General features: G+C 40.8%; 1 protein-coding gene and 1 pseudogene across 1 annotated transcript; one reads left to right on the top strand and one right to left on the bottom strand.

Annotated features, from left to right (window-relative positions):
* Nucleotides 1-875: 875 nt before the first annotated feature.
* On the bottom strand, nucleotides 876-2,122 carry LOC149978316 (general transcription factor II-I repeat domain-containing protein 2A-like; annotated as a pseudogene).
* A 10,294-nt stretch (nucleotides 2,123-12,416) lies between these two features.
* On the top strand, nucleotides 12,417-14,329 carry LOC118938704 (transmembrane protein 271). Its single transcript, XM_036943117.2, has one exon. The coding sequence runs from the start codon at nucleotides 13,110-13,112 to the stop codon at nucleotides 13,905-13,907; it is 798 nt and encodes a 265-aa protein (XP_036799012.1). The 5' UTR covers nucleotides 12,417-13,109; the 3' UTR covers nucleotides 13,908-14,329.
* The last annotated feature ends 10,720 nt before the right edge of the window (nucleotides 14,330-25,049 follow it).

Below are 25,049 nucleotides of genomic sequence, written 5' to 3'. Positions count from 1 at the left end.
AAGGAAAGAGGTGGGGGGGACTCACCAGCGGGGAGTAAACATGTCATCAATCAATGCTTCTATCTATCGGTGGGGCCTGTGCCACATGCCTAATGGCTGAACCGGAGGATTGGAGTCTTAACATACTTAAAAATCCAATTTGTTTTTGCATTTGGTCGGTCGCATGCGGTGAAAGCTATTTTAGAACTGGTCTCTCTTTGTGAATGGAGATAGTTAGGGTTGTGTTTGTGTTAATGTCGGAGAGGACATTTGAACTGAGACACGTGGAATCATCCAAATACCTAAAGCGAACATTGGCTGCACGGAGTGACATTGACATAAATCCCATGCAGCCTTGTTTACAAGTTTGAACACTAGAATGTGAGATGTAATCTACACCTTGATAAGGCTGATAGAAATCCAAATGATTTCATTTATATATTTTCAATTTGAGCATCATTATTTTTATATAGCCTATACCAGGGGTACTCAACTACTATTTGAGAAAGTCCAGTGACACAAATTCCCTAGGTGGCAAAGGTCCAGATGGATATCGTCCTTGATAGGCGCTGTGGCACAGTGTAGTAACAAACATAGTCGACTACAATTTAGGAAATATGTTGTTATATAAAATGTACATTAAATACATTAAATGAGACTAAGAACTTTGTAATTAATTAATGTCTTTCGAATGTAAACATGTGCAACATTGCTGAAGAACAAAAGCGGTTGCATAATTGTCTGCAAAAAGTGCACTATGAACCATTGTTGATTTTTTTTTAAATAAAGTGCTTGTTTTCTGGAGAACAAAGGAGAGTTGAACAAAAATAATAATCTGAATGCACAGAAGGGCCATGCAATATTAATGTATAAGTCACTCTGGGCCTTGCTCTGCATTAATGAGAGAAGTTACACTTTCTGTCTCCTGCCAATGCTTTGAACTTTGGCACAAACAGTGTGAGAGAAACTCTGAGACACTGGTGCAGATGTTCATTGGTGAGCCTGGTGTGGTATTTGTTTTTAATGAAGTTAATTGTGGAGAAGGCTGATTCACAGCTGTATGTGGAGCCAAACATGATAAACATGATCTTTTCCCAGAAAGTGACAGGGTCACAATCACCAGCCTGCTCCTTCAAAGTCACATTTTCTTTCAGCTCAATCAACTCCATTTGCTGTGGTGCAACATCTACCCATCTGAAGATCAATTTAGCATCTTCTGACAACTTTGTCACATTTGTGACCAAGAATGGGTTCTGAATGGGCAACAGCAGTTCTCTTCCAACACGAAGTCATCAAAGCGTGCCTTGGAGGTTATCCATCAACTTCTGGATGAAATCTATATGGTTGGGAACATCTTTGTCTCTCTGCCTTTGCACCAGAAGATTGGGGAAGTGGACAATTTCTCCCAGGAGATCATTCTTGAAAAGCTCCAATTTCTTCTGGAAAGTCCGGTCTGCTGTTATCATATCACACATTGTGTCGTCCCTGCAGCTTATCATTCAGTTGATTAAGGTGTGATGAAATGTCTGCCAAAAATGGAACTGTTCCCATCTTCTCATTTTCCAAAAACTCTGAAAACTGAGTTGCCTTGTCACTCTTTTTTTGCTTTGATAAGAAAGATTTGATTTCCTCCTGAATGGCCCAAAAGCTTTCCAAAATCCTGCTTTTGCTGAGCCATCTGGCATTATTGTGCAGTAGTAAGTCATCAAAACTGGCATTGGCCTCGTAGCAGGCTATGTTGTAGGGACGATGTTGCTCTCAAAAAGTTGATCAGTTTCCTCATTGTTGTCATGACCTCAGAATACTCTTTTCCCAGACTGGTACACAGGACAGATCGATGGAGGATGCAGTGATATGATGTCAGGTCAGGGTGGTCCTCTTTCAAAACGTGCAACCAGTTCCCTCCCTCGTCCTATCATGGCTGGAGCTCCATCTGTGCTGATGGAGACCACTGACTTCAGATCTATCCCCCTTCTTGTCAGCATCCCTTTGATGGCCTCATGGATATCCTCTCCCCGTATGTGTGTGTGTGTGTGTGTGTGTGTGCTTCTAGATGTGTTAAGCCCAACAGTTCCTCACAGAATTCCTTATTTGTTTCGTTATAAAATCTGACAAACACCAGAAGCTGGGCATTATCAGTGTTATCTGTTGATTCATCCACCGCTAATGAAATGCATGGTGCATTCTGAATGACCTCATCAAGTTGTGAAGTTAAATCTTCAGCTAATATTTCAGTTCTCCTCATTGCTGTGAATCTGACAGTGGGATCTGTTTGATCTTTTCTATGAGCTCATCTTTTGTTTACCTTTAAGGAAGGTGTCAGCAACACACATGCATCCTTTTACCATCTCACCATCTGAAAAAGTTTTTTTTGTGTTTTCCCAAAACCCAACCTATCCTCAGTGAACACTCCATTGCACGTTGTTGGGCTGTGAGGGAATTGACAAGGACTTTGGTGGACCTCTCATATTGGGATTTGAGTTGGTTAATCTTGTTTGTTCTCACCTCTGTGAGGATACATCTGATCGAATTTACTATGCCTGGTGTCCAGTGAAAATTTTAGCATGTCAATCTTGGTGGGGCAAATGTCGGATGCATGCAGGCAAAGCCACATCACAACACTAAACAATACATGAATTGCACTATAACGGTGACAAACGGTGCCCACAAACTGTTAGGGCCTACATAAAGCTGTCCCAACAGCAGTCCCAACACCTTACCACCTGGCTATCAGCAGTCCCAACACCTTTACAATGCCTTGCACAAGTATTCCTCCCCCTTGGTATTTTTCCTATTTTGTTGCATTACAACCTGTAACTTAAATTGATTTTCATTTGTATTTCATGTAATGGACATACACAAAATAGTCCAACTTGGCGAAGTGAAATTTAAAAAATAACTTGTTTCAAAGAATTCAACAACAACAAAAAACTACGGAAAAGTGGTGCGTGCATATGTATTCACCTGCTTTGCTATGAAGCCCCTAAATAAGATCTGGTGCAACCAATTACCTCCAGAAGTCACATAATTAGTTAAATATAGTCCACTTGTGAGAAATCTAAGTGTTACATTATCTGTCACATGATCTCAGTATAAATACACCTGTTCTGAAAGGCCCCAGAGTCTGCAACACCACTAAGCAAGGGGCACCACCAAGCAAGCGGCACCACGAAGACCAAGGAGCTCTCCAAACAGGTCAGGGACAAAGTTGTGGAGAAGTTCAGATCAGGGTTGGGTTATAAAAATACCAGAAACTTTGAACATCCCACAGTGCACCATTAAATTCATTATAAAACAATGGAAAGAATATGGCACCACAACAAACCTGCCAAGTGAGGGCCGCCCACCACAACTCATGGACCAGGCAAGGAGGGCATTAATCAAAGAGGCAAAAAAGAGACCAAAGTTAACCCTGTAGGAGCTGCAAAGCTCCACAGTGGAGATTGGAGTATCTGTCCATAGGACCACTTTAAGCCGTACACTCCACAGAGCTGGGCTTTACAGAGGAGTGGCCAGAAAAAAAGCCAATGCTTAAAGTGTTTGCCAAAAGGCATGTGGGAGACCCCAAATATATGGAAGAAGGTACTCTGGTCAGATGAGACTAAAATGTAGCTTTTTGGCCATCAAGGAATATTCTATGTCTGGCGCAAACTCAACACCTCTTATCACCCCTAGAACACCATCATGCAGTGGGGATGTTTTTCCATCAGCAGGGACTGTGAAACTGGTCAGAATTTAAGGAATGATGGATGGTGCGAAATACAGGGAAATTCTTGAGGGAAACCTGTTTGTCTGCCAGAGATTTGAGACTGGGACGGAGGTTCACCTTCCAGCAGGACAATGATCCTAAGCATAGTGCTAAAGCAACACTGAGGGGTTTCATGGGTAAACATTTAAATGTCTTGGAATGACCTAGTCAAAGTCCAGACCTCAATCCAATTGATAACCTGTGGTATGACTTAAAGATTGCTGTACACCAGTGGAACCCATCCAACTTGAAAGAGCTGGAGCAGTTTTGTCTTGAAGAATGGGCAAAATCCCAGTGGCTAGATGTGCCAAGCTTATAGAGACATACCCCAAGAGACTTGCAGCTGTAATTGCTGCAGAAGGTGGCTCTACAAAGTATTGACTTTGGGGGAGTGAATAGTTATGCACGCTCAAGTTTTCTGTTTTTTTGTCTTATTTCTTGCTTCTTTCACAATAACAAATATTTAGCATCTTCAAAGTGGTAGGCATGTTGTGTAAATTAAATAATACAAACCCCCCAAAAATCTATTTTAATTCCAAGTTATAAGGCAACAAAATAGGAAAAATGACAAGGGGGTGAATAGTTTCGCAACCCACTGTACACCTGGCTATCAGCAGAGCCTTGTCTGGCAGCGAAAGAGTTCATTCAGCTTCATTTTCTGCCTTTTAAAAAACACATATGATATGGCTGATTTGCTTAAACAAATGTGGTTTCTACTGTCAATTGAGACGTACAAACTATGGCATAAGGGGACAACAAGCAGATAAGAGGCAATGCGTAATTTTGATTCAAACATTAATGAGCGAGCTAGGACAGACGTAGTCAATATAACTATTTGTTCAACACTTTTGAAATGTACAGTGACAGAATTTAGAACATGGGCCATTCTTACAGTGTTCTCCCTGTACACCAAGTCAGGGTGGCAGGGTAGCCTAGTGGTTAGAGCATTGGACTAGTAACCGGAAGGTTGCAAGTTCAAACCCTCGAGCTGACAAGGTACAAATCTGTCGTTCTGCCCCTGAACAGGCAGTTAAACCCACTGTTCCTAGGCTGTCATTGAAAATAAGAATTTTTTCTTAACTGACTTGCCTGGTTAAATAAAGGTAAAATAAATAAAACATTTTAAAAATGAAGTAAGCAGACAATGAAAGCTCTTAAAATATTTGACGAGTACATTTCTCAAAAACAGGTTTTAGGCTGCATGTGCAGCACCAAGTCAGAACAGTATGTGAAATTAAGAGGTGAAAATAGTCCAAATTATTAGGGTGAGGCGCATTGGCTGCTAACAGCTTACTACACAACATACACGTAGTATTACTTTGTTAGCTACAGTATGCATATCTCCCTGGCATATTACATAATTTATGCAGCAGCATAGAAGACATTTTTGGACTCACCTTGTTGTGCTGTGGTCACTTGAACAGGAAGGTAGCGCGTCGGTAGTTCGTGGGCAAATTTTCTCATCAAACTTTGTCATCAAAGTTTGGTATTCTCTGGATTTATGGTGCTTTCAAGACAACTGGGAACTCAAAGAGAAAAAAAAGGTAGAATCAGAATGATGTCAGTGATCTGTTGTAGCTCTGGAAAGAGGCCTGAGTACCCGATTTACAATTCCGAGTTGGATGAAAGTTCAAAACGTATTTTCCCACTCGTATTTTTTTTTTCCCCAGTTGTCTTGAACTCACAGTTAGCCACTGATTCCTTCCAAACCACTCATTGTTGAATTTGCGATTTCTAACTTGTTGTGTAATGTTTATGTCCAATGTTTATGTCCAATAATTTCTCTTAATTATTTATCTTCATATGAGAAGGATTAAAAAGGATTTTCCAGTAGATTGTCAACATGGCACGATGATTGCTAGCTAAGATTTTGAAAGTATGATGTTGACATGATCAGTCCAATCAAAGCTACTGTAGATATAACATGATTTGACTTCCTTTTATCTGTGGCCAATAACCTTGAGCCTTCTTGGATAGGCACTTCTAATGTACCTCTATGGCAGCACCCAAGGGGCTAGATTTTTTAAAGTCTACCCTTAGACTTGGAGGTGACGTAGTTTCCCCATGAGTGACAGAAAACTGAGCCAATCACAACGCAATGCTCCATATTTTCTGATGGCTTGCCCCACCACAAAAAGTGCAGAGCTAGGCTGAAACACCTGCATTTTGGAGCACCCTTACTCAAGAAAACAAAAAAGAGACCATGTTTGTATGCGGCTTTATTATCTCAATTATATATATATATATATATATATATTTTTTTTTTTACATTGTTTGCAAACTGATATGTGACTCGTATTAACGCCAAAATAACATGCAAAACAGGCAAGCCCCCCAAAAATGTATATTATTTTTACTAAAAATGTGGGGCTGCCCTGAATGACGGTTCACCACTGCTGGTGTCATAATGGCACTTAACATTGGCACTTTTCAAGAGAGCTACAGACTCGCTGCATATCAGGCACATTGGTTGTGTGTTAGTTGTGGGGAGAATTAATAAATACTGTTCCGTCCACTCGTCTTTGAATATACGGTTTTCAGAGTCAACTTAAATTTTTTTTAAACAAGCCATATTAACAAAGACACTGGTAACTAAGCTCCTTCTATCTATGATATTAACAGTTGAACCGCGGTCAAATATTTCTGTTTCTTTCTGCCTGCTTGTCCCAAGGTCCCGCAGAGGATATTTGGATTGATGTGATTGGGTAAGTCGCGGCCTCTTGTATTTGCATATAACCACGCAATTGGATTAGACAGGGCACTAGTAGAGGTGGGCGTTGCTTCCTGAGAGAGTGAGAAAGAGAGGTTGCTGAGTTAGAGGCCGCTGTGCGCGGTAGATTTTTTTAAAAGCTGTCTAAAAATAATTAAACTTTTATATCACAAAATGTGATGTTGTCCGGACCCAGACCTCGATCCACCAATTGAGTTTAGCTGGCCTACACTTTCTCGTTCTGAACTTCTAATATGAGTGGGATGGGTGTGGCTTCATGACAATGATAAAGAGCAGCTGTTCACCGATTTGACAACTCCAAAGTAGTTACACCTCCAAAACATCTGCTAGGCGGGTGTAGGCTATCCCCGGTTAGCGCTTGATCTGATTGACTCTTGGCCTCAGTTTTAGATATCGAAACGCTTTATATAAAAATGAAGGGCTCTATTCAATCTGTAAAGCTAAAGCATTACAGATTATGCTATAGAATGTAAAATTTATGCAGCGGTTTACCGTGAATGCAGTCTACGCTAAAGCGGGAACATTGCCTTTAAATTTCAATCATGCTGTAAAGATCTACTTCCCCCATGCCCCTAAGTGCTCGTTTCAATATGCAGCCCTGAAGGCCTGCGATATACTTCAAGCCTTTTCAGTATTTCTGTAGCCATCAATTGAGCAATTGCGGTGGTTAGAACACCAGCATCAAATTGACATTGAAAACAATGCGGATCATTAATTAAAAAGTATACTGTTATTAAAGTATAGGATTGTTTTTATTAGACAGTGTTGCTGCTTTTGGATACCTGAGTTTACAACTCATAATTTATCAGCAAGCTCAGTCCTGTGACTCTGTGATCTTCATAAGTTATTGAGGGAAATGCCAAGCACATGAAAAGAAATGGAGTAGAAAGGCATTAGAGGAGGTGTGTGGGAAAATACTGTCAGATATTTCCTTCCCCTACAGCTATTCAGAACTAATCAGAGGCTATGCTGAGCCCCTGTCAGGAACAGAGGTTGGTTTCACACCTACGCACCCACACATATTTGCAAGGTTGTGTGATATGATAAGATGGTTGTATACTGTACAGATAAAGGAAGCAGTGACTCTGGACTCCAACCAAACACACCGTCCACTATGACCCCATCCACCATCACCCAATCAGTTAGCAGCAGCAATGGGCCCAGTTCCATTTCACACAAACATGTTACACTATCCTTTGACATTAGCTAGATTTCCATCCAATTGGCGACAGATTTTCATGCAAATATTCAAAAATCCGCATTAAGAAAATATGCACATTTTCCCACCAGAGGTGTGTTTCCACCAAACAGACTTGTTGCCGATAAAAATCAGTGCATGATGGCAACTTTCGCATAAGTTGTCGTGTACGAATAAAAATCTAAAGTTCTATGAGTTTTCATCGCATTTTCAACACTACCGATAGTTTTGTCACAAACACTGTTGCGTTAAATAGCAAATGTGCCTACTCTGGTCTTGGCACGTGCTCTCTAGCGAACAGCTCGCAGACACATGCCACCATAATAATAACCTCAATATTTATTGGAAAGGAGCATCAAGATCATCGTTCACTTTCACCACCCTGTAAAGTCCATCATCGTTTATTTCATCTGTAGCCTAATAAACTGCATGGTTTCCCGAGTAGTAGTGGGAGGACCGCACACCTTAACATCGCGTGAATCCAAGTTTACTTCGACATGATGGTTATATCAATATTTATGCATGAAGGCATTTCCAACACCACTTCTCACATATTTAATTTTACCAACGCAAAAAGATCCCACCATGTCGAACGAACAAATGATTTATAACATTTAACCAAAAGTTCCAGTTTCCAAAACAGCTGTCCTGTTTTTTTATATGGTATGACTTTACACACATACAAACTGTGGATGAAAATGTGTTGAGAGACACATTGTCTTTCTGTGATTCCTCCCCTCAGACCCTCTTCTCCGATGCGTTTTAGGAAGGAGGGGAGGACATAGGATGCAAGGAATGGAGGAAAGATGAATTAAGAAAGAGACAACATATACAATATTGGGAAGCAAAGTTCAAACAAAGGCTTTTAGTATGTGACAGCTACCTGTTAGCAGTGGGCTTGGTTTGTTGTAAAGTTTGTTGGCTTTTGACCTAATTATCACATACTGCAATGAACTTCTACTGAGATGAATCAAGACGTTCTCATTTACATTTGCATTCTTTTTCACAGGTACGATATTTGCCTGATTCCTTCTGAAGGGACCAACATAAATCTTTGGAACATATAATCCCAAAAATATAGCATTTATTGTAGTGCCAAGTCCCAACATCCATGACTTTGCTTATATAACCTACTGTACATTTCCATTGATGTCCACAGTTCCTTGTTCGCATTCACCATCAAGCCATCAAGCTCTACATTGCATTTTTTCCTCGTTTAGGGAAGAACTTGAAATAGGGAGAGAGTGGCATACAAAAAAAATATTGCCGTTTTGAAACTGCTGTTAAAGTGCAGTAACTGCAGTCAACTGTGTTTTTTTGGACGCAATGATTGCAGCATTCTGCAGATATACTGCACTCTGACAAAAATATGTTTTAGTAAGGAGTGAGAGCGACCAATAATATGGTTGCTTAGCGACACCAGGTAAAACTTGGTTCACTCAGCCTTCATTATTGCTGTATGAGTGAAAAGAGGAATGAGTTTGGAGGTGAGGAACGGAAAACCCCTCCTCCCTCACCTTGTCACAGCGCAGGTAAACCTTCATTTTATGACCCGGCTGGGGACGAGAATACTGATGAAAGAGGGAGGGCTGCCTCGCCTACGTGTCTCAAGTAGGCCTGTGCCTGTCTGGATTCGTCTGGCACTTCTTTTTTGAAGCGTGAGAGCATCTAGATTTTCAATATACTGTATGTGTTTACATGGCAATATACTTCATTTTGGCCTTTTCTTTAAATCTGTTGTGATTCCATTGTCTGAGTAGTTTATCAAGAAAGCTGTCAAACTCCATCCAATGTGAGACCTGTAGTGAGTCATTTGGCCTTTGGCTTTGTTCGTGGCAGTGTCTAAGGGACTGGACTTTTAGGGTCGCATACATCGCATCGAATTTGGTTCTCCCATTCCTCTACCGATCGTTCAGCGCGCTGTTGACGCCTGACTGCAGATATTTTCGCGCGATTCTACATGTAAAATCGTTTTGAACTCGCTATTCTTGTGTTCGAGCCCTACGCCAGCTACTTTGCGACATAGCAACCTCAGCAACGACGGGATCGATGTAAAAACATGAAGGCAGAAAACAGCAATCTCATCATCTGTCATCTGTCCTCATTGTGCCTTTTATTTATTTTTTACCTGGCAAGCATGAACAAACAAGTTGGCGACACAGTCTTAACAGGACACATGTACAAACGTCTCACATCAACAGAGTCTAACTGGACACATGCACAGACGTCTCACACCAACACCGTCTAACTGGACACATGTACAGACGTCTCACACCAACAGTCACCAACACTTGCACAAGTAAAAAAATAAATAATAATAAATACATAAGCATATGTTGCTCATGCATATGTATGCTGGATGACATGCAGACACACAAGTAAGCATGTGTCTAATATCAAAAATAGCTATAAGAGAGCAGTGTGTACGGATTAATAACCTTATGGTATGATTAATTGATCCCCTTTGGTAACACATTTTATGCCTCCTGGTTTGTAATGCATAATAAATACATAGGCATTTAAACATAAAGTGACCTTTCATTTAATGCTTAATGGGCAATTCTACCACTGGTCAACCTCCTTTTCATTATCTCCAGCACAATAACAGTGTCTACATATGTGAAAACGATGCATTTCTACGTTTTGTATGATTGTTTTTTTTTTACAAAGTTCTACCTGATGACGTCATCAAAAGTTAAATAAAATAATAAAAACAGTGACACAGAGATTTGCTGGGAGTGCTAGAAACTTGTTGCAGGTTTTTAAAACCACAGTTTTTCATGGGGTTCTATTCAATATGTATAGCGGAAATTCAGGGTTACAGCATGATTGTAATTTAAAGGCAATGTCCCTGCCTTAGTGGAGACTGCATTCACGGTAAACGCTGTATAGGCTATGTCAGCTCAATCGGAAATGACCTTAACATTTCTATCACAGAATCTGTAATGCTTCAGTTTTACAGATTGAAAAGAGCCTTTACTTTTAATCCTACCCTGTGATGCCACAGAGAAGCACATTTTAGGACCTTTCTTCTTATCTTTTTAACCACAGATCATAGAAACGCGATGTTTTCACATATGTAGACACTGGTATGGTGCTGGAGATAATGAATATGAGGTTGAAAAGTGGCATAATTGCCCTTTTACATGTTGTATAATGCATATAGACATATTTATAGTCAGTCAATTTTATGAACACTTATGTTTTATATTGCATATGTCCATGTGTGTAATCCTTTAGGAATGCATATTTAGACATTCATAAAGGGTGTTAAAAGGCAATAGTTATGAATGCTTATAGCAAGTCTTATACTTGCACTATGTGGTAATATTATGCACTACAAGTGCATCCATAATGTATTATAAACAGGTAGCTTTTTAGAAACGGCTATTATTATGCCTTCTTCAAATACCAGTTTATGAAAGATGTTTGGTTTAAAACCGCTGATTTGTTATTTTGCTTGTCTAGTTTCACTTTCACTTTCTCTGGAGTTAGTACCTTCACATGCAGTAATACAATAACGCCATTGATCTATTTGGAGCGCGGAGGCCAAAACGGTATGACCTGAGCTGTCCATGGTGATAAAACACACACACACACACACACACACACACACACACACACACACACACACACACACACACACACACACACACACACACACACACACACACACACACACACACAGTTTGGACCAGTGTTCAGGGGTATTCTCTTTAAGATAGCTATCAGACATTGGGATCAGCAGTTAATTGCAGTGATTACTTGCTTAGCGGGATAATGGAGGATTTCACTGGAGGGTTTCATTAGTGCCTTGGATGTCTATGGATTATGTGAAAGGAAACACTTGGAATTGTCAAAATGAATCTGTGGATTTTGGAAAATACATCGTCTACCTCCACAGGGTTTTAGTTCCAGTGGATAGATAAGTTGTGGGTGCTCTCTAGTGTGAATTCTAAATAGAGTCAGGGTTATAGGTGCAGAAAAGGTTCTCTCCTACATTCGTTTTAGTCATCTGTCAGTCAGACTGTTGACAATCGCCTTCGTCTACAAGGAGATCTAATACACAGAACATAATCTCAGTCTCTAAAACCCTATTTTATTAAATAGCTAGGCGATTCATTTCATTATCAAGTTCCACAGCTGGATATTTAAACAGCATATTGAAGGCCTAAAACATAGAATATAAAATGTCGACATGGTGCATTGATAAAAAGTGTTCTTATGTTCAAAGAATGGGTCCAAGGTTAGCCGTACAATGGTTGGATTTAATTATTCTTCCCACCAAGTTGCAGCTATGTCCAGAGCACCCTAAAGTTGCTCAAAACAATTTATCACCATATGACCCTGGGTGCTTGCTTACAAATGGGAACTAATATGGCACTAATTCCTGTCACTAACAAAAACTAATTCCGTCATCTCAGTGTCAGTCCAGAAATGGATTATGATTGGATACCTGCGCCTCCCTGAACGAAAGACAGGTAGGCTAATCAAATGATGTGGACAGTAATGCTTTAAATCACATACATGATGTTACGTTCCTAGGTTGCCTAGCCCTAGAATTTCCTCAAATTACTTTTCCAACTTTACCAACTAGGCCTACATCCTCGTTAAACTCTGTATGTCCTCACTACCAGTCCCCTCTCGGTTGAGGCTGAGGTTAAAGCAATTTCTGCACAACGCATATCGCGTGCAATACTGAACAGCGACAACCAGGCGTTTATCCTCCCAACCCCTTCTCCCCTTCGTTTTGCCGAGGTTTCAGCACAATGGACAGCGCATGTAATACTGGTTAGGGATAACGCTTGTTAAAATGGACACAGACTAAAAAGCATGGGGCTATTCTTTTTCTTTTAAAAGCAAAACCACATACCAATTATTCACGATTCAGTTTGTACATGAGTGATGGGCCAAAAGGTGTAACAGGCTAGAGAGTGGCAGCCAGTATGGCCATTTGCTAGGAGCTGCAAGCCGTCTGGATTCTGAACAATTTAATAGCCGCCTTCTCTACTCCCTCCTCCCGGAAAGAGTTGTTCTGCTCTCCCAGCGGCACTCCACTGCCGCATGCCGTTTAGCACTCACCGTATGATCGCAATCACGCGGGTTTGAGCTAATGGTCCTACCTTAACAATTTGCACTGGCGTTTGGAGATGTGGCTGCTTGCATAACAGTGTGGATGGGGGGCGAGCAGGGTCATGAGGGTGATCATTACCTTTGAGTTGGATTTTGGGGGTCGCTACCGTAGAAGGAACGCGCTCTTCCTATCAATAATTCATCCATCCCTGAAGCAGCGGGAAAGGGGGGGAGAGCACACAGCTCCGGAGATACAGGTTTTGAACTGCAGTCACCGGCGTATTATGTCACAATCTGACAGTGCTTCGAGACGGGCTGACGAGGAGGACAAAGGAGGATGAAGGAGGGAGAGGGACCGGGAGAGGCAGAGGAGGAATATAATGAAGTTGAGTGGGAAAGGACTGTGTACCATCGTCTCCAGCGCCCTCCTCTTCGTCTGCGCGGTGAGCGAAGTTGTTGTCGGATTCAAATGTATCTCACTGGGCACCAAAGTAAAAGTGCATTTTCACCTGTCAACCGCGGCCGGGGCTTTCTACTCGGGGATACTGGTCGGACTCGGGCAGGCGCTGCTGGGCTTTGCGCTGCTTTGTTGCAAAGGGACGCCCGGGTGTCGGAATTTCTTTCTCCTGGGTATCCTGGTGTTTTTGTTGGGAGTTCTCACCGCCTTCTCCGGAGCCGTGGTGGACGGGGACACGGTGTCTCTGGTGGAGCGCAAATATTCCCATTATTGCCTAGACATAGACTCAGTGGAATTAACCGCCATCTGCAACCAACTGAAGGAATATCAGAGAAGTCTAGTCATCTCAACCATTCTTAGCACTTTGGAATGCCTTCTCGGGCTTATGAACTTGGTGATCATCAAAAGGTACAAAACAGCGCAGTTTTACAGACGGAGGCAATCACAGAGGCAAAGCGTGGGGACTATTATTTTCAGTGAGGAGCAGGACTTTACCGTGTCCGAATTCCAACCGGTTTCCTACATTAACTTGGGGGTATTTCAAGTGTTCGACGAAGCAGGTGTTGAAGTACAATGCGGGGGGCACCCGTCTATCGATCTCCCGGGTTACTCACCCACGGATCCCGAGCTCAACCATTCCTACCCCTTTTCTTACCCGCTCCCGAACGAGTTACCGCCCGCGTACGAAGACATTTTCCCTGGAGACGAAAGTAACAAATAGCAACTCACTCTGAACAAACAAAAAAGTTGGAACATGGGCTCTAAATTCTGCAGTGACAATCACTGGCTTTCTCCCTTCGGTCTATTCAGTGCTGGGACAAACAATCATGGAGAGATTCTTACCTAAACAGTTTTTTTCCATTACCTTCATGCTTATTTTTCTCAGCAAAGGTAGCCTCCTGGTCCACTTTATGTGCATCTACCATAATGTTGCCAATTAACTAGTCTATTGCCATCCATCGATATAGTCGAAATTCCATGGTAATAAATACCAGATCCATAGACCATAAGATGCTACCATACCAGTCCAAATTTCAAAGCAGCAGTTGTTTTGAGTTCAGATTGGATACACATCAAATGCCCATATAGTTTGCTGTTGTTATTGTTTTCTTTAACATATGAATAAAAGTGTATTTACTCTCACCTGATGTTAGAAGTTCTATTCAAAAACCAACCTGCATTTTACCTGCCTAATACTCTAACATCCACAATGGGCTTGTAATGTGTCTTGTACACCCAACAGGTGTAGCCCATTAAATTAGGCTAGGGCTTGATTAACAAGACCACAGGAAGGCCCACATCATTGTGAATCGGAAATGCATTTCTGTAGCCACATAAATGCAATACAGTAGTAATGAAAAGGGTAGATGTATTCCCCTTCCACCTTTCTGCACACTTTGCGGAGCCAATTGCTCTTGTTCTCACTGCATTATAACCTAATGGGTAGCCTGCATTTGTTTCACATGCTTAACTAAATAGCCACTAAACCATTGAGTATTATGTCTGCATCCCAAATAGCACACTATTCCCATAGTGCTCTGGTCAAAAGTAATGTACTGTAAAGGCAATTGGATACCATTTGGGATGCATCCATTCACTAGTATGAGTCACCAGAGCACCACACCTCCCATTCACCTCCTAAGTGGCAGATAAAAACTGTCATTGATGACTTCTTCGCTGAATTTCACCCACTGTTGAGTGGATGTGATGCTCTCACTCTCACCTGATAAGATAACTCAAGTTGGGTGTGAAATCACTTCCTCAGCCGTTGCTAGGTACTTTGATATTACCTGTTTCTTGCGTGCGACTAGCGAGTATGATTGGATATAAATGGGGTTAGATACTCACGTGATATTGGAGTACAGGAGTTCAACATATTTAGAAAGACATGTACCGTACTGTATGGGACAGTGAAACTGTAGGGCTGTATGCCTCTGAACTGTAGTGAATCACCTGATATAAACACTGTATGCTAATTTCAAAGCAAACTGTGACAATTGTTCAGTTCAAACTGCTGTCTTCACATGGTCATAGTGTTGTCATTTGTAAAAGGGATATAAAATATATTGTGAGTTGAGATAAACAACTAGTTTGTTTGCTTCAGGGGGAGACATACAAAACTGCAGGGCCTGCTAGTTGTTGCAGTTCATTATAGTCTATCTGATATCTCAATGAGAAAGTGATTTCTGGAATTGCTTAGGGACCACGGATATTCTGTTGTTGTTAGTTCTCAGTTTTACCTTGGATATTTTACAGAACAGTTTGCATAATAGGATACCTGTATGATTATGCTTGCATATAATTATTCCCTGAGATATACCATAAAACTCTTTGTTTTACAGTGGTAATAATGGAATTCTCTCATTACCAAGCACAACATATGTAGAATATGTACTTGCAGTTACAGTATATAGTGCTCAGCGGTGATATATGAGTATCCAACCTGGCATGTATTGCTGCAAAGCTGCAAGTCGTTAGGAAAATATGTGACATAATCTGGGTCATATGTTACATTAACACTATGATGTCAGGCATGTTTAGAATGTTACATTAACACTATGATGTCAGGCATGTTTAGAATGTTACATTGATGGCATCTTGGCATCCTGTCTTTCTGAATGGTCTATTGTACATCAAAACACTTAAAGCTGACTGAAGTTATCCTTGATTTATAAAATCACTGCTGGTTTCATTTGCTTAATGTAATGTATTGCAATGCAATCTTCTTCCTTCCTTCCTGCTCGCCTCATCTAATTAATGATTATTCAAATGACCAGGGAAAGAACATACAGGGCTGTTTATTAATTAATTTTCAGAGGGCACATGCCCTAGGGCTGTTAATTAGGCTAATTAATAATATTTCCAAGATGTAAATTCTAACTACATCGCTTATTTGTCAGACAGATAAATGGGGTAAGGGTTATGATTTACATGTATATGGACATGCATTGACTAATGTGACTTTCCTGTGATGTGTGATGTAATCAGGTACAGTAGGGTTCTTTGAAAGCAGTGTAACTTTAATACGAGAGGGCAATTTAGGCTCACGGATTCACAGGCAGTTTAACTAAACTGATTTACGTCATTTGGGCCTTTATGTTATTACCTCTAATGCACTTTAGTTTCCTTAATGAAGTTCTCTAAGACTGCCAGCCAGGAGATAATGGTGGATGGTGTGTATTCTTTCTGACTCTCCAATAGATATTCATATGGAACTGTAGTACTATCACAGTGGGTTATAGTATCCATGTTAAGTCATGGTACTGTAGTACTATCACAGTGGGTTATAGTATCCATGTTAAGTCATGGTACTGTAGTACTATCACAGTGGGTTATAGTATCCATGTTAAGTCAAGGTACTGTAGTACTATGACCCAAGGGTTATAGTATCCATGTTAAGTCAAGGTACTGTAGTACTATCACAGTGGGTAATAGTATCCATGTTAAGTCAAGGTACTGTAGTACTATCACAGTGGGTTACAGTATCCATGTTAAGTCAAGGTACTGTAGTACTATCACAGTGGGTTATAGTATCCATGTTAAGTCAAGGTACTGTAGTACTGTCACAGTGGGTAATAGTATCCATGTTAAGTCAAGGTACTGTAGTACTATCACAGTGGGTTATAGTATCCATCTTAAGTCAATGTACTGTAGTACTATCACAGTGGGTTGGGAGAGGATGGTATAGCTATCCTATCCTTGTAGGTAGGCAATCTTACTCTGCAATGTTCCAGCCAAGCAGTAACACATCTAATTAAACTAATCAGCTAACCACAAACTTCTATGTATACTTTAGAGTTGTTGAATCATATGTAGCCTAGCCCTTGGCTGGAAGAAAAGCCTGCACCCCCACTGCCCATCCCTTTCTAGAGAATACTGGGCACCTTCTAATGTGGAGAGGAAACCTTGGCATCAGAGCCCCTCCATCTTGGACGGTGTTATTTGTAGCTCTCGGTATTGTAATGCAAAGTAGATGTCTGAGGCCAGTGTTTTTTCTGCAGTGTTTCTGTTTGTTTCTCTGTCAGCACTGGCCTCCAGCCAAGGTCCTGACACCCGCACTGTGGTTACTGCACTCAGTCAATTGACAGGGAGGAGGAGGAATGGTGGAAGGGAGGGAGGGTGGGTGGGATGGCGGGGTGAACAAGAGGCCTACTTCATCTTTCTGCTCAGCAAAAAAGAGCTGGCAAAGTGAAAATCACATCTCTGGTGGGAGCAAAACAAGCATCCTGGCTAGTGGCTAACATCATATTTTATAATCTGAAGACTGGATTTTTCTTGCACTATTTTTCTCTCCATTTTTTCTCTCTTCAAAAGTTGTTTGATATAGCTACACTCTGGTGTTTGTGTGTCAGCACAACAGCAGCCCCACAACTTAAATTGAGGGATTAGACTGGAGAACTGTAACCACTCTTAAATTCATAGGCACATTTCATGATATCAACATCTGCAAATATCCCAGACTGCACCTTTTAAGACTATTTTTTTCAGCCTGAGCAATCGCAGATGGAACCTTTAAACCCAATGAGACACGTTGCATGAAAGCATCCCATTAATTTGACTCCTATCCAGTGTTTAATAAAACCTGTTTATTCAGTTTGTCTTTATTGCTTGGCCTTTCTGGGCAATTCCAGTGAAATCAAGAAGATTTACTGCACTGGCTCTCACCTACTACCAGGTGGATAATTTTTTTAATTTTTTAATTTTTTATTTACCTTTATTTAACTAGGCAAGTCAGTTAAGAACAAATTCTTATTTTCAATGACGACCTAGGAACAGTGGGTTAACTGCCTGTTCAGGGGCAGAACGACAGATTTTGTACCTTGTCAGCTCGGGGATTTGAACTTGCAACCTTTCGGTTACTAGTCCACTAGGCTACCCTGCCGCCCCAGGGTCATTTAAATTAGAGGACTGTGATTCCCTATATAGTGCACTACTTTTGACCAAGTTATTATTGTCTTGTTTTTTAATTCTGTGCTTGAAGGGCTCTTGATCCATTTGTAATGAAAGACAACAGCTGGTCTTTGGGGAGATCTTTCTACTGTCTTTCTACTACAAGGCTCTTATGGGGCCTGATTCAGACTTAGGAAATGTATGCCTTTCCTACGAACACCTTTCCTACGCACTTCTCAGTATTTGGTATTCAGACATACCTTATGAAGGTGCACAACAGACTTTGCAGGCGTGGTTCCCTTGCGCGCAATGAATACATTTAATTCAAACTGCTGAAAACCCTCCAACTTGCTTGCCAACATATTTTCTTGTGGAGTTTTCATTCAATAGGGTTTTCAGTATCTAAAGCCATCTCTTTTATCTGAAGCCACCCCTTTAAATTTGGTTTACCTTTAATTAGAATTTTCTCGACAGACTCAAATATATGGAGAGAATGGATCAGAATATTTGGGATCAATGAAAGGAAGCCATATATGCATATTCGTCTACTTTTCAGCACCAATTGGTAGATTTAAGAATACTCTGATGTTGTGTATTATTTAGTGTTGGAGAGCCTTTGCGCATTAAATATAGATGAATAAAAAATACAGTGGTTGGACGCATTCTGAAAGTTGCCATATTCAATTGTTCAATCCATTAAATATTAGAACGTGATGAAAAGTGTGCTACAGTGTTGAACTGTAATCCTATAAATCGACCCTAATAATCCTCACTAATCATGGAACTGTATGACAACAGTCCAGTCGTCGTGAACCGTGTGCCAGGCACCAGGTTTAATCGGCTACATATGGTCTGTGTTCCATAGTGATTAAAATATGCTACATGTCTTATTGCACAACTTGTAATACGTTAGCCTAATATGATCAACTATTGCTAGCGATCCTCAGGAACAACAACACGAATGTGACAGAGGAAAGAAAGGTAAACTAACAATGGGTAACTTGGTAGGTTTGGAGCCATACTGTCATTTGCGCTTGGCTACAGAAGCCAATAGCTTGGGTCTCCAAATTTTAACCCAAGTTATAAGGCAAGCATGTCATAAACTTCACCATGGAAAAGGTGATATGTTAATGTGCTTCAGATTGCCAGCATATGACTGGTTTCTCATTTGTCTCCATCAAACACAAGGTAAAATAAATCTAAAACAATTGTCATTAACATTTACAATCTACTTATCCAAACAAATGACTAATTTACCTAGCTCGTATCAATACCTCTTATCAAGTTGTAAATTACAGTGCATGGAGAATGGTGTTATTTCTATCGGGAAAAAATGAAGTAGGTGTGGTTTCACTTGGAACGGACAGGTTGCTCCATCTTATTCAATGTTTCGTTGCATGTAAAGGTGTTGGAATTAGGAGGGAATTAAGGTCAGAATACACACACCTCCACCACACCTTCATGTGCTGGATCTCCACCCAAAAGGTATAGCAGGTAAATAGCATGCTATTCTCGTCCTTAAGTTCAAGGTCAGAGCACATATAGAAAGAAAAGTGCATAAAAATTGAATTACCTTCCATTTACGCATGCTTAACTTGGGTCGACCCCCCCCCCCCTCTTAGCCATCAATAGCACCCTATTCCCTATATAGTGTACCACTTCAAATCAAGTTAAATCAAATTTGATTTGTCACATACACATGGTTAGCACATGTTAATGTGAGTGTAGCGAAATGCTTGTGCTTCTAGTTCCGACAATGCATTAATATCTAACAAGTACTCTAACAAATCCATAACAAATACCTTATACACACAATCTAAAGGGGTGAATAGAATATGGATGAGCGATGGCCGTGCGGCATAGGCAAGATGCAATAGATGGTATGAAATACAGTATATACATATGAGATTAGTAATGTAGGATATGTAAACATTATTAAAGTGGCAATATTTAAAGGGACTAGTTATACCTTTATTAAATATATTTATTAAAGTGGCCAGTGATTTGGGTCTGTATGTTGGCAGCAGCCTCTCTATGTTAGTGATGGCTGTTTAACAGTCTGATGGTCTTGAGATAGAAGCTGTTTTTCAGTCTCTTGGTCCCAGCTTTGATGCACCTGTACTGACTTCGCCTTTTGGATGATAGCGGGGTGAACAGGCAGTTGCTCGGGTGGTTGTCGTCCTTGATGATCTTTTTGGTCTTCCTGTGACATCGGTGCTGTAGGTGTCCTGGAGGGCAGGTAGTTTGCCCCTGGTGATGTGTTGTGCAGACCGCACTACCCTCTGGAGAGCCTTGTGGTTGACGGCAGTGCAGTTGCCGTACCAGGTGGTGATACAGCCCGACAGGATTGTCTCGATTGTGCATCTGTAAAAGTTTATGAGGGTTTTAGGTGACAAGCCAAATTTCTTCAGCCTCTTGAGGTTGAAGAGCCGCTGTTGCGCCTTCTTCACCACGCTGACTGTGTGGTGAACCATTTCAGTTTGTCCGTGATGTGTACGCAGAGGAACTTAAAACTTTCCACCTTCTTCGCTACTGTCCCGTCGATGTGGATAGGGGGTGCTTCCTTTTGACTGGGGTATAGTGCACTGTAGGGAATATGGTGCAATTTTGGACACAATTATACCTGGAAGCTATGTCACTCCATATTCATCTCTCTGACTGGTGCATTCGTTTAAATACAGTACATGTATTCTTCCCTATCAACTTTTAGGCCTTATTAGCATTATTAAGATGTTCAAGATGGGGGTTTGGATTGTATCTAACACAACTCTTGATAATGTACTTGGCCACTCAGTGAGAATTAATGTGCTGTCAAGAGCCAACCTTTACAGACTGGAGTGTGAAAAAGTAATTTCCTTGTTAGTTCCTTTCACGTGAAAAAACAGTATTATATGGAGGTTTAACAACTCAAAAATGAACACCTGTTTTTTGGAAGACATCATTGAAAGTAACCATTTTGCAAAAAAATGATTCTGTCTGTTTGAGGACTTGAAGACTAAAAATATCAGGAGGATAACTTCACATGATTTTACAATTGAACCTCTACTGTGCCAATATAAAGGTGAAGTATGACAGGAAATGTTGTTGATACAGAAACACTTATGTATAAACATAATGACAAACATAATATACTGTAAGAATGTGTCTCAAATCATGTTTGAGGTTTATCTGCAAACCTCCCTGGAAATATGGCATCAGAGCAATTTTCTCTCCAAAAAAGCAACAATTATAAATCGACAGATTATGTTTATCTTTCAAATTGCCTCCACTGCTCCATTGCCCCCACAATTGTATTTATTTGATAAATAATGACTGGCTGATATAAGATGGACAGAAATATCAGCCAAAGACAACATGCCTCATTTATTGGCCCTTTCCGTGATTGAATTTACCCTGAGCAAATTTCTATACGTTCTGTAGACAGAGAAATGCTTCTTTGAATAAATTGCTCTTCTTTTAGGATGAGGAAGATAAGCACCTCACAGCCTCACACAGCCTCTAGAAGCCTCCCAATTCCCATCTTGACAGGGGAGTATTCTGTGAGCTGCATCAAACACAGATTGTACACCTTTCCACGGAACAAAAACTGGTTGAATCAACATTGTTTCTACGTCATTTCAACCTCAAAAATGCAAAGTGATGATGTTGAATAAACCTGGAAAACTGATTGGATTTGCAAAAAGTCATCAACATAAGGGGATTTCATCATTTTTTCACCCAAACTTTAACCTAAATCAATGTCATGGTGACATTTTTTGTAGTTTTCACTTTGAATTCCCATTAGTTGAACTGACGTCTGTGCCAAGTGTTTTTTTTTCCTTTCTTCGATCAGTTGAGTAGAAAATACAATACCACAAGTTAGTTATCAGCGTATCCCCCTGACCTTGTGTTCCTGACTCCCCGAGCTGTTGTCACGAAATGTCCTCCACTAAGTTCATCAATCACAGAGACAAGGCTGCTGAGAAACGATGCTCGTTTTGAGAAATGGCCTCCTGCCATCCCCCAATTGCTCTTCTCTTTGCCTGTGAAGATATAACGGTTGAGAGCTGTGCCAAGAACCCTGTCTACGATTTCTCAGCCCCCAAGTCTCAGACATACAGGGAAAGCCTGTTGGTACAGTCACCCTCTCCCTCCAACTCGTTTCACATTTCAAATACTGCTCGAGCAACACCCAGGGAATGCCAACATCTCTGGTAGCCATTGTTTTTTTCTTGTGCTGCCTGGCATACTTTCTCCCAGCTTTTAGATTTGTTATTGAAGCTTGGTTTGGTTAAGAAATCAAGACGAGTCGTATTTTGCCTCTTCTTTTCTCTTACCTCCTTGTAGTTCTCAGAATATCTAAGCCTAATGGCAGCCGATTCAAATCATGTGTCACCGTGACAGTGACGTTATCCTTTAGGAGATGTGGACAATGTCACTGGATACAATAGTTAGTACAATTTCAAAAAAAAATTGGCGCTGTCAAACTGTTTGCTCATGTAAACTGTACTATCATGTCCCACTTTACAAATCAGTAGTTAGAGTGAGATTAGACGAGGCTTCCAGTTCCCAGGCATCATTAGGGAACAGGGGCAGACTGGCTATAGGGCAATTCTGGCAAATGCCAGAAGGGCTGGTTCCTTATTCAGAGAAGTAGGCCTGTCTACATTTATTTATCTTTTTGTTGCGCAGAATTACCATTATTTTACTAATAATGGGGCCTTCAAGTTAAACATGTCAGTGTGGGGGCCTTGAGTGAATAAATGTGCTGTTAGAAATGCTCAGTCCGATTTCTTGTCCCATTCCGTCCCTGGAAACCACTCTAATATTCTCCATTACTGATGATAATGGGATAATAACATCATTAGAGGTGAGACTGCTGAGCAGTGATCCCTGGTGATTGTCTTCTCAGTTGCTGTTCAAACAGCCAGTTGATGCCTTAATCCCTTTGTTGGGGCTCCTGGGTTAGGCTGCTCACTGGGGGCAGCAGTGGGATCCATATCACTTTTCCTGTAACTGCTCTTATCTCTAACTATTGATTGGGCGCTGTCGCCTGAGTGGTGTCCTGAGGGATTAACTGAGGGTGTGGCCTGACTCGGATCAACTGGGGGTGAATGATGTAATGTCTCTGAAAAGCCAGCGCTCTCTCTGGGGTGTGTGTGTGTGTGTGTGTGTGTGTGTGTGTGTGTGTGTGTGTGTGTGTGTGTGTGTGTGTGTGTGTGTGTGTGTGTGTGTGTGTGTGTGTGTGTGTGTGTGTGTGTGTGTGTGTGTGTGTGCGTGTGCGTGTGTGCGTGCGTGCGAGAGTGGGTACGTGCGAGAGTGGGTGTGTGCACCACGGTGACGTGACTATCATTAATGTGATGACATGCTATTTATCGAATCATTTACTTTGTTTAATTATTACGTGATTAAATTAATCATGTAACAATTAGTAAATTAGTAACTTGGGGCACCACGGGAAACATTTGTTTAATAACTGTATGGACGAAATACTGTAATGTGGGAAGGATACCCCCTTAATTTGTCAAGTTTCCATCCAATACGTTATCTATGTGATATGGAAATTGATGAAAGTATTTAGGTTAAGATAGGAATGTAATTTTAGGAGTCATAAGAGATAACTTCTAATCATATCCTTTGCACTTTACGTAGCCACGCCCGAGTGAGGTCAGAAGAGCGTGTCAGTGTGATGGAACCGTCCTTTTCGACCCGAGTGCTTAAAAGGACTGGCTATGAATTAACATACGAGACCATAACATTGCCATGTTGCTGCTGTGCATGTAAAGTTGTCTGGATCCTGAACCCTGAATAATCAACATGAGGTGTAGGCAAGAAGCTCACTTCCCAGACAATCACTGGTACAGCTCATTAGCTGCCCTAAGTTAGATATCAAGAAAAGCAAATCGAAGTGGGACCATCATACTATGCTGGAAACCATCCCACCCTACTACGAGTCTCAAATAACTATATGCTCCTAATCTCTTCACCAAGAGGAACCGTCGACACGTCTGTCTAACCATCACCCTAGGAGCATTGTCCAGAGTGAAAAGATGTAAGAAGAGGGAAAGGGGGGGACCCTCCCGGACCCTCCCTTTTGGACACCAGAGCCTTACAAGCGTGCCGCTGAAAGGCCAAACCAACATTCTTCCGAAGGATGGCTCATTCCAACAGAGAAACGGTGAACCGCATTGATACATAAATACATGAATGATTTTCGATTCCAAACAGACAGCGGTTTGTGTGCACAGTATATGATTAATGTGAGGACAGTCCTAGAATGTATCCACGATAAGTTTCCTTTTTTTTCTCTCTCTCTCTCCTCCCCACCCCTCTTCATTTGTTGTGTAAAAGCTGCCATATCTTGTCAGTCTACTAGGGACCTTTCTTCTCATGTATTATGTGTGTATTTTATCCTGTTTTCTCATTTTGATTAGCTAGTAAGTAAATAATCAAACCAATTGGTGTTTTATTGAATCATGAGTAAGGTTGGGTTTTTTGCAGATGCATGAGGTTATGACATTCAGAATTAGGATATGATTAGAAGTAATAATTAATAAGGTGATTGTTTATCGATGAAATAGGTACACAGCTCTGGAAAAAATTCAGAGATCACTGCAAAATCAGCTTCTCTGGTTTTACTATTTATAGGAATGTGTTTGGGTAAAATTAACATTTTTGTTTTATTCTATAAACTACTGACAACATTTCTCCAAAATTCCAAATAAAAAGATTGTAATTTAGAGCATTTATTTGCAGAAAATGGCAACTGATCAAAATAACAAAAAAGATGCAGTGTTGTCAGACCTCGAATAAGGCAAAGAAAATAAGTTCATATTCATTTTTAAACAACACAATACTAATGTTTTAACTTTAAAAAAAGTTCAGAGATCAATATTTGGTAGAATAACCCTGATTTTCAATCACAGCTTTCATGCGTATTGGCCTGCTCTCCTCCAGTCTTTCACATTGATGTTGGGTGACTTTATACCACTCC

Source organism: Oncorhynchus mykiss, chromosome 14 (genome assembly GCF_057628025.1).
Source record: "Oncorhynchus mykiss isolate SJ-2025 chromosome 14, ASM5762802v1, whole genome shotgun sequence".
NCBI classification, from domain to species: Eukaryota; Metazoa; Chordata; class Actinopteri; order Salmoniformes; family Salmonidae; genus Oncorhynchus; species Oncorhynchus mykiss.
The sequence above is the reverse complement of the archived record's forward strand: the minus strand, read 5'-3'. Positions and strand labels throughout refer to the sequence as shown.